Here is a 15008-nt window from a genome sequence, read left to right on the forward strand (position 1 = left end):
TTTGGGGGGAGGGGGTGGGGGAGTTATCTTCTACATTGAGAGAGGAAAAAACCACAGAAGGAATTGAAGTCACTCAACCAAAGTTTTTTTTCCTATCAAGTCCTCAGGTTCTGATTAGATTAGATCACAGAGTTAATAAAAATCCAGTTTGCCAGTGCCAGCAGATACGCAGCTTTTCTAGGACCAAATAGCACAGTGAGAACAAATTCAATTCATTTTGGTGCAAAGTAAAAGTCCTCCTGAATTAAAAAAAAAACAAGAAAATCACTACAGATGGTGCTATAAGACTGAAACTAGAAGACAAACAGGCCTACATATCTGGAGGGATTCTATTACCATAATTACTAAATAATATCTGATAAATGTGAGCTACCTATTTTATACCACATATTAAACAAAACCAGGGGGTGAAGAGACTTGAGTAAAGTGGAGTTAAGACTGTAAGTATCTACCAGTCACTAAAGAAAACCATCCCTTTTGAAAATGTGGGGTTGTCAAAAAAAATGCAAACACTAGAAAGCCTGCAAATGCCAAACTGAGATTACACTTAAAAACACACACGCGCGCACACACACACACACACACACACAAATATAAATGTATGGAAATGTGCAGTTAGGGTCCCCAAAATAACCATTACTCCACATCTGCCAACTTTCCAGCCTGTACAGCCATCTCATTTTGCCTGTAAAATAGACATGTTTTGCTTAAGGGGGTTTAATAGGATTCTGAGGTAGAATTTATCAGGTTTCCCCACCCCACATTAGCTGAGCTCCAGCAGAGGTAGAAATGGAGAAAGTGCAGGTGTTTTTACCACCCTTTTATCTTAGGTTCTGATTCAGCATGGTACTTAAATACAAGGCTTGCTTTATTCCCATGCTTAAAGACAGGCAAATGCTTAATGTTGAATCAGGGCCCAGCAGCAGTCAGATGACAATGCTAAAAATGCTTGGCTCCCTGTCTCTACTACAGCTTCCATTGTTCCTCCTACTGGTGAAGAAAAATGCTCATGAATTTACTAGTGTAGATAAAGCCTAAGAAGTTGTGTGCCCGAGGTTGCCAATATATTAAATCCACATTATATCCATCATATACAGGCACAAACCATTTTTAACTACTACAGAGAAGAGAAAGTCTTTAGAAGTTCAGGTGTTCCACTACTTCTGCTTCGCGTGTGTGTGTGTATGTGTGTGTGTGTGTGTGTGTGTCTCTGTCTGTCTGACTAATGAGGCTTGTAAACTCTCCACAATTATGAAGGTTTTAAATGTGTGTTCTGTACAGAGTTAGTCTTCTGTTCTCTACATTTTTTTAAACAAATCCAAATGTTGTTTATATTTTGTGGAGCCCAGTGCAGGCAACAAGACAAAACAAAACAGTGAATCCTGTTCCAGTGAGACAGAGGCATCCCAACAGTACTAACCAAAGCAAAAGACAAAAACCACATGAAGATAATACTGAATTTGTAGAGCAGAGATGACCAGTTTTGTGGTAGGAAACAACCATCAACTTTAGGAGACACTGAATTTAATACACCTCTTCCTCGATATAAAGCTGTCTGTGGGAGCCAAAAAAAAAAAATCTTACCGCGTTATAGGTGAAACTGCGTTATATCGAACTTGCTTTCATCCGCCGGAGTGCGCAGCCCCCCCCCCCCCGAGCACTGCTTTACCGCGTTATATCCGAATTCGTGTTATATCAGGTCGCGTTATATCGGGGTAGCAGTGTATAAGTGAACAGCAGAAAGAAACAGAACTGGGAATAATGCAGGTAGGCACTTTAACACACACAGTTCCCTCAACAAACGTCTATTGTGATCTACAACATACATGGCTATTATAATCTGGGTCTCTCTTGTGCAAAGACTAGCTCAATTAACCTCATCAACAACCGGTATGGTAGTTCTGTGATATGGCCAAACATCTGAAGAAGTGAGGTTCTTACCCACGAAAGCTTATGCTCACAATACTTCTGTTAGTCTTAAAGTGCCACAGGACCCTCTGTTGCTTTTTACAGATTCACTAGAGAGTTGATGATCTCATTTCCCATGTGACCTAAATCCATCTCTCCAGAGGTGAAAGGCTAATGAATTGTCCTATTTGTGCCATCTTCCCCCACTTTTCCTTGCTGCACACAGAATTTGTGAACAAATAATTGGTTGCCCAGCACCTTTCAGAACTATGCACATAGTTACAGTGGCATACAAAGATTACATACCCTAAAAAGTGTGCTGGTGGTGAGAAAAGGTTTTGGTTTTGTTTGGTGTTCATTTGTATTTTCTAACATTATACATACCGGTACACGTGTGTGTGTGTGTGTTGTGTATGTATGTATAAATACTCACACTTTAAGAACATATGGGATTAGGAGGGTGGATTTACAATGTATATATTAAAAGATACTGGATGGTCTCTTCTTTCCATATGAAAACATTTATAAGATATTATTAAAAAGGAACAACGAAAGTGGCATATCTGTGTTCCTTATTTATTGCTTCTCAGTGACATCCATCTTTAATTTGAGCAGTTTACAAGTCCAAACATTTTTATCATTTGCCAGTGATATAAGCACAAACTCAATCTATCTGAATCTCAAGCTGTATTTTCTTTGCCTTACAGATCATCAGCCACAATAGAGATCCTAGAATCAGAACTTAGCTGGTGATTGTCAGTGATGGATGAGACAACACAATGCAGTATGCTCTTTCCCAGCTATATCATTTCTGCAGTGCCCTGTTAACAGCCCTACAAACTTGTTTATGTCAGGAAACTGAGCGGATACATCTCCAAAAGACTCACAGGAAGCAGATATGAGCAGTAAAAAGGTGCCACTTTCACAGAGTCACTTTTCTGGCCATAACTTCATTTTAACAGATGTCCAGTTGCATATTAACAGTGATCCATCCCTTTTAGGCTTGAAAAGCCACTATGTATTCTGACTGCAGTTTTCCCCAGCCAAGAAAACACATGGTGTGCAGGAACAGGCCAAATGTTTGCAAATGTGGGTAACTCCCTTGCTGTTCACGAACACTAATGCCCCCAAACCCAGCATATTCACCATTATAAAAACAAAGGCAAAAATCCAAATGAAAAATACAGTTATTGTGTTTAGGGACCAACTAAAATGCCTTAATAACATTACAGTTTGGAACCATAATCCTTGTTTATAGAACACTGCTTTCCATCCATCTGCAGCCCCTGCTCCATTGATGCAAGATATCCTGTTCTCCAGAACAATTTTGCTGAGTGCTTTTTGTTTCAACCTGGAGCAGGACATCCAGACCAAAATGGACATGGTCTGATAGGCATGGTTGTAGAGCTGATTACAGAGCAAAATTTAGAACTAAGATATCAAAACTTTCTCCCCAGAAAATTAAAACTCTCAGTATATAGGGTAGCACCAGTAAAGAGTCCATCCTTTTGGATTTCTTCCCTTCACTGACTGGACTTCAAAGGACAATGACTTTCATCATTGGGAGGAGGTATAGCTCAGTGGTTTGAGCATTGGCCTTCTAAACTCAGGGTTGTGAGTTCAATCCTTGAGGGGGGCACTTAGGGATAAGGGGCAAAATCAGTACTTGGTCCTTGCTAGTGAAGGCAGGGGGCTGGACTTGATGACCTTTCAGGGTCCCTTCTAGTTCTATGAGATAGGTATATCTCCATATATCTGAACAAGTCACTAAGATCTATATATAACTAACAAAACTGTGCCAATCACTGCCATTTTCATTTACCTGTATGTTAGATCTCCATCCTCACCCTTTGTCTTTTAGATGCAAGATCACTGCGACAGATTATCTGCATTTACAAAACACCCAGCACAGTGAGGTCCCAGTCCTGATAGGAGCCTTTGGGTGCTTCTGGAACATACATTAACAACAACTTACATTAAGCTTGGCCTACACAGGTTATGACATGTGCAACCCCCTACTTAATAATAATACCTTTTGTAGTACAGAGGCAGGCTAAAACAGCCCTAAAAGAAAATTCAACAGCAAGCTAAGGTTAAAATCTCAGACAAAAATGAATGGGACAATATTCATCCTATTGAGGGTGCTCCTCAAGCCACTATCATCTGCTCTTCAATTTAAATCAACTCCCAGTTAAAGCAGAGTTGTAGATAGTAATATTAATCTATTAAATCAACAATGTATTACTGACGACAGGTCCACTACCTGCTCCTCATGTACCTTCCAAGTAAAGTTTGCAATAACAAAATTTTTGCTGCTGTCAGCACTGCTGGGATATAGCTGTGGAAGAGTGCATTATCAACAGAATGGCTAGCTGATGTCCCAAAAACTTTATCATTGTACTGAGAATGGATGTAACAACATTAATTTGATTTTCAACCACAAGGCTCTCTCTACCTAGCTCGTAGAGCTGGCAGTTCAAAAAAAATTATCTTTTTGATTTATAAACTGAGCACATTTGATGCAGAAGCCACTGAAAAATATACCCCAAGATGCCATTTTCACACAGCCACTTTTCAGACTAACTTCCCTTTGAAAGCAGTAGCCGGTGAAATCACTCACAGATCTGACTTGCATTAGTTCATATCTTTTTAACCCACCACGAAGTTCTGCATCTTTGATGTGAGCTAATTAAGCTCGTATGGCTTTCCCCAGACTGCTTTCTGGAGCTCTGGTACGAAGAGAGCCAAATTAGGCCCATCTGTCTAAATGGAAGGGAGTTCTCTCCAGTTGTAACACATGCTTCGTTACCCAGCACAGAAGCTGTCTTCCAAAATTCCTGAGCGCCAGGAAGGAGATTTTATAACTGCCAAAGCTTATCTGGAATAGTCACTGTATGCAGTTTGGAAGACAGCACGGTATCTCGGGATTAGATTGAACCACTAAACTGTTCCAGTCACTTATTCATGCAGAAGGCTCAGCTGTCCGCACACTGTGGAATGTTCCATACGGAGCCCCCTGCAATAGAGTTGCATGCAAATCTTAAACATTCAAAACTATAGCATGAAAGCTTTTTCTTCACAGTGTTTAATTTGTTACACCATGGTAATCCTGCTAAAAATGAAATATTGTTTCCATTTAAAAAAATAAATCAAGAAGGATTAACTAACTTCAATTGAGCACAGGAGATTATTTTCTTACGGCCTGATTCTGAAGCTCTTCCATTTGCACAACTCCCACTGAAGTCAATGAGAGTTTTTTATGTGGCAGGGCTGCTGGACTCAAAGAAAGAAAGCAGCCATGTGGTCCATCTCATAAACCACAACTGCTGCAGCAATAGAAAGTCTCTAATTGCTCCCAGAGTCACTTGGCTGTCTATGCTATGGATCAGGTGTGTGTGGGGGGGGGGGGGGGCGAGTAAGGGAAAGATGGGAGTATTCTGCTTCTCTGTGATATTAAGACAGTAAATACATGAATCCAAAAGTCTACAAACCAAATTCAGGAGGCTCACAAGCTCCTCTGCATGTTAGACCTTTCACAATATTGGACGTATCTGAAGGGGTGAATGAAGGAGGAGGAGTGCTTGCAGTGAAAGTACAGGAGTGAGAGTCAAGTGACCCGAGTCTATTCTTGGCTTTGCCACAGGCTTGTGAATCAATAGGAAAGTCATCTGTGCCTCAGTTTACCTGTATAAACTAGGGATGCTCCACCTCATAGTTGTTTTGTCTGAAAGGCCCTTTGAGATCTCTGGGTAGATGGCACTAGAGAGGTGTAAAGTATTAATGTGACAGCATATACTCCTATGTCTTTGATATGTACTAAAACATGTCACAGCTCTTATGAACCAACAGTGATTGACTTCACTGTTCATGGTATGTAAGCTCTGTGTCTTTGCTAACTACTTTGGTTTATTGGTTCCTACATTTAGTACTCAAACATTATCATCATGACAAAATTAAAAAAGCCAAGGTCCAAGTTTAAGAAATATTACTGAAGTAATCCCAATATTCTGTGAAATTTTAAGACCTGAACATGTTTCTATATATTACAAGGATTCTTACTGATACTCTGAAAACCAATAAAAAAAAATTATAATGAAAAAAGTATTGTAAGTAATAATATTTAGTGTACATTCTACATAGATATTTGTTCAGCAATCAGGCTAAATAGTGTAAACAAAAGAAAAGAGGAAACAATTAGCAATTGCCAAACAATGAAAGAATCTCACTTAAGATTTTAGAACGGGCTCTTTTGAGAAAAAGATTTTCTTTACCAAAAAGAAAAAAAAAAAAAAAAATAACTGACAACTATGGTCCATGCCTACATCCGTTTCAGCTACTGTGGAACTATATGCTTCGGAGGAGGCAGACTAACTTCTCTGGGACGCTAGTGTATCCTAATGCACGATCAGTATCTGTGTACAGACTGCTTTAGTTTGGGAGACCTGAATAAAAGACAACATTTTACAGTTGTGAGGAGCTACGTTTTAAAATTATATAATATGAGGTTTAGGAACAAAGGTGTATTTCCTAATAACCATATTGGAAACATCCTTGAGCAAAGAATTAACTAATTTCTCTCATATTAAAGCAGCATTTTCTTCCATCTCAGTCAACTTCTGTAAGGAACTTTGTGTAAGCAAAAAGATACAATAAGCTAATGCAATCTGCAACCTAATGAATCATATCAATAGACCAACCTCAGTATTTCCCACAAAAATAATTAGGACCATCAGCTTGGAAGTGTTATTCTGTGGGCACACATGTGCGTTCTCAGCCCTATTTCCCTGAGCTGGAATGCTGAGTATTCCATCCGTAGTGTATGCAAGAAAGGCCTGAGATGGAAAGATGTAGCTACTCCACTTACCATATCAAGGTCTTGAGAAACCCTCCGTTTGCGCAGCTCCTCCATCCTCTCACACACATCAGTAAAACAGGTGTTATAGTAATCTGCGTACTGCTGTGCCAGGTCATCAATGTTACCCAGTGACCCGTCCTAGGGAGAAGAGGATTAAAACAAAAGCTTAATCAAAGTTAAAAAACCTCAGATTTTAAAAGTAACCATGGTGATTACACATGAAATGGAATTATCAGGCCATCTTATTAATGTAAAATTTACTGAAATTGTCATTGCCCAGGGCTGTGGCTTGCTTCTTTAGAGTCAGGGCCGGCGCAACCCATTAGGTGACCTAGGCAGTCGCCTAGGGCACTACAATTTGGGGGGCGGCGACCGCGGCGGTATTTTGGCGGCGGGACCTTCCGCCGCCTCTGTGGGGAGGCGGCATTTCAGGGCGGGACCTTCTGCTGCCTAGGGCGGCAGAAAAGCTGGTGGCGCTCCTGTTTAGAGTGAGTGTTTTCTATTATATTACTGATGTAGAACTGACGAAAGCTGACATCATGGCAGCTAAGGGGCATACCTCTGGCATCACATTCATGCCTGAAGCCCCCTTTCATGGAATATCCTATATCCAGCAGGGATTTCCTTACAGTTCCTCTTCTCTGAAGGCCACTCCTGCTCCCCCTGCAGGGTGGCAACCAGAAGAGCAGCTGATGAGCACAGGGAGCAGGTGCTCACGTACTGTGAGGAGGGGGCCATGCAAGTGTCTAGGTACATACAGAAGACAGCAACATATGGCAGGGAAATAATGAGGCCCAAGAAACTACCCCCAGTCTATTCCTTGCTGCACCAGGCACTCCAACACACATCCAAGCTCACCGGGTGTCCTAGGCACCCAGCCACTCATCCCACCACCAGCCTTCTGCCCAACCCAGCTGTCCCAATTGAGAACATTTCCTTCACTGCATATACCATTATTTGTGGGGAGTGGCTCTGTTGTCTCTGACAACAGTAAACACTTCTTCTAACATCATACTCTTCACTTACGAGCACAATGAGCAGGACTGCAAATTGTCCCAGTAGAACCATCAAGTTTCTGCCACCCATGAGGACACTATTAGTTGACCACTGTATCAGAATTTATGTATGAGAAAGGGACAAAGAGCACAGCCAACACGACCCATTCTCCTTAAAACATTTTTTAACTTCTGCTATGAAAATCAATAAAACTGGAAATACCAATCTAGTGTTAATCCACAAGAGATTTCAGAGAGGAGTCCTGCTGCCTCGCTTTGACACAATTTCATCAATACTGCATCTCTAGGGTGAGATGAAATTAAAATTCTAAATTATCAGAGATTGGAGTTTTTCATAGCCACAAAGCATCAGTTTATTATAAAAATGATAATTGCTTTTCTTTATGGTATGAAAAACATATTTGGAAAATATGAAAGACTGGAAAAAAACAGCAAAGTTCCTCTCATGGGAAAAAACAGAAGGAAGAACTATGTTTTATGTGATACTAAAATACAGGGTCTAATATTGTGTGGGAGGTGAATTTGTTAAGAGTACAGAGAATTTTCTGGTGTCTTAATTGATGAGCATAAGAATTCAGGTTGAAAATCTAGAGTCAATAATATTAATACATACACCTAACATTAATATAAATTGTTTTACAGAAAGTGGATCTAAAATTTCTTTACCAAAGTAAGAGTATTATTCCAAGTTGTGAAGGGCAAAATTTGCAATTAAATCAGGTGCCCTAATCGATATTTAAGCAACTAATACCAGCCCAATATTCAGAGATGCTGATCTGGGTGCCTAACTTTGCTCAAAGTCACAAAGAGAAGCCAGTATCAGAAGTAGAAACAGAATATAGGTCTCTTGATTCCTAAATGCCCTATCCACTGGCCAAGATTGCTATGCCAATGACAACTGTCATTCCAACGGGACGGGTTAGCAAGGTTCCAATAGGTTAGTTATTTGCCCATTAAAGCCAATATAGAATATTAATATATGCCTTTAAAAACACACAATGTAGAGGTTTGGAACTAGACTGCATTGTTGAAATGAAATATAGAACCCATTTCAAACATGTTTGTATCATGAATGTAAATGGGAGGGAAACCAAGCAGTTGTTTTGTAGCAATGAACATAAAACTGACATAGAACAAATACAGTATGCTACATGCATTGGTTTATAAGCTAGGATAGGTGTAATTTTATTTCTGTTTTTGTACTATAGTAACGTGTATTATTGCACAGATCCTTACAAATGGAACATATGATTTTGTATTTTGTGCATGTTCTTTGTGCATGTAGGAGGAGCAGAAGAGAATACTTTTCATGTTCTGAACTGATTGACTGTAAATCTGTTTTTATTATCTCAATGTAATTTTGCTGTCTCAGTTCTATTAAAGTGTCTCCATTGCACTTTCCATACTTCTTCTAAAATGTTTATTATTTAGGTAAAAATGTCTACATAGTTCTTAAATATTTGTACTGTGACTTTTATATATTTTAAAAACTTTTGTTTCTTGAATGTTTGGATAAAAAAACGAATCAAGAAACAATCTTAAAATAATTATATATAAAAAAGTAGCAATGCGGATATTTAAATAACAGAGAAAGCAAGAAGGCCTACATTCATGAGCCACATCTTGCTATAACCACAGAAATTTGAAGACCTATTTAGCTGTCCAGTCCATCTTCTTGCCCAGGAAGAAAAGGCAGGACCTTATATTTTGAGATCAGATTATCCAGGTGGTCAATGAACACAGTCTAACTTCACTCCAAGTAAAAAAAATATCATACCTAGGATTCTAAAACACAGGATCTACTTACACTAGTACTTTTCCACATGCTAAACTCCGAACAGTTTCCCTGAAAGTTTTGTAATCCAACAAAATCTCCTTTATGCCACTTGTTGAAGCAGTCATATCAGCACTTGGAATAACTCTGTATAACTCCCATCCACCATACTCCTCAACCTGCCAAGGCCCAAAAATGGGACTTTCTGTGATAAAAAGATAAAAATTATTCATGCAGAAAAACTTAAATGCTGAGAGATTCATTCCCTTAGCATCAGTAACTTTCTATAACCTTAGTTTCATGATGCTTTATTTCTGGTGAATAATTTTCAACAACAGAAGTAAGGGGACACCACATTTGTATGGAATATAGGTAACTTTGTGATTAAAATGAGGTAGGCATGAGAGGATGCCAGCCATACCCATCCTCTTCTGGAGCAGCAGCCATGCTGACTGGCTAGCAGTTAGACTGCACAGGCAAGCATTGGAAGGTTTTTCTTCCATTTGTTTCATACAGTCAATCACTTTGGAACAAGTTGTATGAGAAAACTCTAGCCTCCACCTGTGCTGTAAGCTCAATACACGTGCTTGTGTAACCAGATATTCCTTTCAGCATCGTCAGATCCCTGATTGATTCTACTAGTGTGATCCCGGGCACACAAACACAAAGAGCCACCCTTTGTAGGTTCAGGCATGCAATTATGGTTGCTAGTTCCACACTGCAGGGGAGTAAATGAAAACCTAACAAAACCACAGGCAAAACAGATTTGCCTGTTTAATTGTCACATGCATGTTGCATTCTTGCTGATAGTTTGCGCTAGTTTCAAATGGGGAAAGGGCAATTTGAAAGCTGATTTTTTCTGTGGAAGGATTAACACATTTATCAGCTCCGAGTGTTACAGGTAAACTCTAGCCTGGAGTTTCTTGCCTTGTACAACTGGTTTCTATTCATTTCCTGGTGTGCTTGGAGTACCTAAGAGTTGAGGGGCAAGTTGAAAACAATTATCGCAGATGAGCAAGGAGGGAGAATTACTTTGTAAAACTAAAATTTACACTATCATGTTTTTCTCTAATCTGAATCTTAGATCTATCCAAAATGTGTATTTAACAGACACAAAGTAGAGAAGTGATTTTTTTTAAATCAGCGAATCTGAAATTGTCAAATGTATTCTAAATCCAAATTTAATACTTGAAATTTTGCTTAGCTATAAAAAGGAATATGGCTTTAACGCAAACTAAATTACAATTAGACAAGCAATATGGAACAGACTTACTCTAGAACTCCACCTATACAACTTCCCAGGAGAAGTTCATGCAGTATTACCAGCACAAGATTTTTATTTAGATAGCATCAATATACACTAGTGGTCCTGTACAACAGGCGTAGCATGTCAAACAAAGAATCACAAGTGTTCATTATACACTTCCTGGAACAGAAGGACAGTAGAAGCTTTTTTAAAGGAAGCAGGGCAGGTTGTCTTATATTAATAAAGTTGGTTTCAAGCTTGGAGGTCTGTGGCTATGTCTTCACTGAAGAGTTAACTCACCTATCCTTGAGTTAACTCCTCCCAAGTTAGCCTACCAAGGGTGAGAGCAGCCATTCTGAGAAATGACACTCAAGCTGCACAGAGTGACTGGATTACTATACAGAGTGACTGCATTAGCAATGGATGAGTTAGGCCAAAGCTCTGATTTAGCACATACTCCAGATGTGCCAGCTAATTTGAGTTAAAAGCAACACTGCGTTCGAATTCAGGTTTGTGTGTGTGGACAGAACTTGGGTTTGAACAACATAGGAGGTATAATGCGAGTTAACTCTGCAATGAAGAAGACAAGCCCTGTATGAAAGACAGTATGAAGTTGGAAGTGGATGGAGGAAACAAAGCAGGCTCTTAGAAGAGAAGCACTGGTAGATTACAGAGCCTGGGAAAGGTGTTAGAACATTATAGCATTAGAACAACTCCCATTGACTTAACAGATCTGGAGGTTGCGGACTTTTTCAGTAGCATAGGACACCATGGCCAGACATGGGGCTAGAGCTCTGCTCATGTAATCTCAAATTCAGATAGATTATACCCTCCAAATTCATGCACTTAAATTCTAGAGTTTCCAGGAACTTGGGAAGGAAGATGTTCATCAAATCATTTTTATCCAACACTGGAGTATTTATTTTATGATTTTTGGGTGAGGGCAGCTGGAGAGTTTCTCTATTGTATAAGAAGAAACACAGCTGTATAAATCAATACAGGCCAAAGACAGCAAACATTTCACACTCAGCAGCTTCCACTCATGTTACAGGTTACACAAATATTGTCAAAATTCTGCAAAGGATTATACATTTGTTTTATGTTGGTTCAAGTTTTCTTCCATGGATGTAAGTTAAATACATACTATTAGCTCTACTGCACACCTTGATCTTTTAAGTGCTATTAAAAATCATGATGAAAATGGAGAGAGAAAATGCCTTTTTCAAAATCATTGTTACTATTGATAGTATCCATTTTAGGCATCACTAAATCATAAGTAGTACTAACCAGAAGATAACCTGTTTGAGCTCCTCTACGTTGCTTGGCTACTCACTACATTATACCCACTAACTTTTCCAACTTAACTATTCCATATAATAATAATTATATTCTTTGCATTTGTATTGTCTTCCTTCCAAAGTGCTTTATAAATATTAAAATAAAGACTCACCACTCAGCCTGTGAGATAGGTGACTTCTAGTCACCATTTTCCAGATGAAAAAGCCAAGGAAATTGTCCAAGCCAAGATTTTTTAAAACTCCTACTGTTAACAGCATGATTATAAATCACTACATTTAAAGGATATTTAAAACCAAAATGAATTTTTTGTTAAAGCAAGCATGCTGTTTATCCTTTTTATTTTATTCAGCTAGGATAGTGAATCTACTCTGGTCAGTTTTATCTTTGATCACAGTTGTTTTCATTTTCTGACTTTCACTACTTGCACTAGGCTGTCGGTTTCAGTTTCCAACATCTCAGTGGAATGCTTAAAATTTAAAAAAAAGTCATAGAAATAAACAAATCTTGAAAGCATTTTTCATATTAATTTGTGTAGCCCTCTTTTCCTTCTACACAAACTTATATTTTGGACCTGATCTACAGGACTACTAACTGCCTAACTCATTTCTGAAAAGCCACTTTCATTTATTTAGTGGGTACCAAATAGCATGGAGATAGGTAATATTGAAAAAAAAAGCACATATACTTTACATTTACTATATATTGCAAACGACCTTCATCTTATTACAAATACATTCTATACTTGAAATATGTAGGTCCTACATTTAAAATACTACAGGTGATTACAACAAAGAGATAGAGCTTTCAAAACAACATTGTTTAAAATATATAAATTCTCCAGTAGCCCACTGAAATGTACTTCCTTAAATCTCTTGAGCTAAATTACCACTACTAGCATTTTAATAACAAAACAGAACCATGCACCCAATAAACTCCAGCTTTTATGTTCCAAACTTGATAGATAACCAAATCTCTACCACAAAAAATGATTAGCACCAATTTTGCTATTGTCATGCAAACTGCCGTGTTCCAGCTATATAATCCTACTGCCACATATTCTTCCCAAGGGATGAAATTCATAAGAAGCATGACAACAGATTGATTGATATTTTTCCCCAAAATACTTTGCTCAATTCTCAGGTAAAAAGGTTATAAAATATACTTCATAAACAAATTCTACCTGAGACCATCACTGGTTGTTATGCAAAAGAGTAAATAATCCAATAGTCTTAAGGGGCAGAAACTAAAATGAACATTCAATTAATAAAAATATTTCTTGAAAACAGCAGTTGTCCAATATTTCCATTCTATGGTTATCCAGTGTGTACCAATATTTCCATCCTTTGATGCACATGCATAACAGTTTTTGGCAACACACAACTTCAGTGATACACTTCCATGGAATTCCCAGTGAATTTGCTGATATGCATGTGAATACCAAACAGTATCTGCCAGGTTTCATGCTGATGGAGTGACTACAATGGGATATTGTAATGATTTGACACTTATTATAAAATTAAGATTAATCAGTCACTGAACATCAGTTGGTTTAATATGCTTGCAGCTTCCTTTGTACTTGATTTTTAGCAGCATAAAGAGCAATGTTTTGTGAGATACCTCAGATGATGGGGGAGAAGCAACAGTCACAGAAAGAATATAATGAATACATGTTACACAACTAGGACCAATAAAGTTATAGCCCAGAGGTCGGCAACGTTCGGCACGCGGCTCACCGGGGTAAGCACCCTAGCGGGCCGGGCCAGTTTATTTACCTGCTGACGCGGCAGGTTCGGCCGATCGCGGCCCCCACTCACCGCGGTTCGCCGTCCCGGTCCAATGGGGGTGGCGGGAAGCAGCGCGGGCCGAGGGATGTGCTGGCTGCGGCTTCCCGCTGCCCCCATTGGCCCGGGACGGCGAACCACGGCCAGTGGGGGCCGCAATCGGCCGAACCTGCCGCGTCAGCAGGTAAATAAACTGGCCCGGCCCACTAGGGTGCTTACCCTGGCGAGCCACGTGCCAAACGTTGCCGACCCCTGTTATAGCCCAATCCTGAAGAGGGATCTAAGCAGAAGGACCCTTGAATTCAATGGAACCCTAGTAGGGGATAAATTCCACCTGCATAATGATCTTGCAGAATCAGGGTCAGAGGGGAAAAGTGGTAATTTAAGTCTACATTCTGCTATTGTTGTGCTTAGTATGAGGGATTTTTATAGATGTGTCTCTACTTACACACACATACGCAGGTTGCCACCGGTCCAGCTTTTACCTGGACAGTCTGGTTTTTGGCTTCTGTGTCCAGCACATAGGGTTGCCAGGTGCCCTGTTTTTAATGGGAAAGTCTGGTTGAAAAGGGGACCTGGCAGTGTCCAGTACTGACTGGACACCAGAAGCCAAGGGCCATGGCCCCCCTACTTTTAAACCACTTTTACCAACTGTAAGGGCAAGCAATGGGGCGGAGGGGGAAGGGTATTGGGAGGGAAGAGGTGGCCTGTTAGCAGAGCCTAGGGAGGAAGGAGTGGAAAAATTGGAAAGAGTCCAGCGGAGGGCAACAAAAATGATTAGGGGTCTGGAGCACATGACTTATGAGGAGAGGCTGAGGGAACTGGGATTGTTTAGTCTCCAGAAGAGAAGAATGAGGGGGGATTTGATAGCAGCCTTCAACTACCTGAAGGGGGGTTCCAAAGAGGATGGAGCTCGGCTGTTCTCAGTGGTGGCAGATGACAGAACAAGGAGCAATGGTCTCAAGTTGCAGTGGGGGAGGTCCAGGTTGGATATCAGGAAAAACTATTTCACTAGGAAGACGGTGAAACACTGGAATGCGTTACCTAGGGAGGTGGTGGAGTCTCCTTCCTTGGAGGTTTTTAAGGCCCGGCTTGACAAAGCCCTGGCTGGGATGATTTAGCTGGGAAT

The 15008-nt window shown here is 39.8% G+C and overlaps 1 protein-coding gene across 3 annotated transcripts in view; it reads right to left on the reverse strand.

The window, feature by feature from the left end:
• SASH1 (SAM and SH3 domain containing 1) overlaps nt 1-15008 on the reverse strand; it is a 248113-nt gene that overhangs the window by 130163 nt on the left and 102942 nt on the right. For all 3 annotated transcript variants that reach the window (XM_054021817.1, XM_054021818.1, XM_054021816.1), the window contains exon 2: nt 6773-6901. In XM_054021817.1, coding sequence (XP_053877792.1) covers nt 6773-6901 — 129 coding nt within the window. The remainder of the gene's footprint in view (nt 1-6772; nt 6902-15008) is intronic.

The sequence above is a fragment of the Malaclemys terrapin genome, chromosome 3 (assembly GCF_027887155.1).
Source record: "Malaclemys terrapin pileata isolate rMalTer1 chromosome 3, rMalTer1.hap1, whole genome shotgun sequence".
NCBI classification, from domain to species: domain Eukaryota; kingdom Metazoa; phylum Chordata; order Testudines; family Emydidae; genus Malaclemys; species Malaclemys terrapin.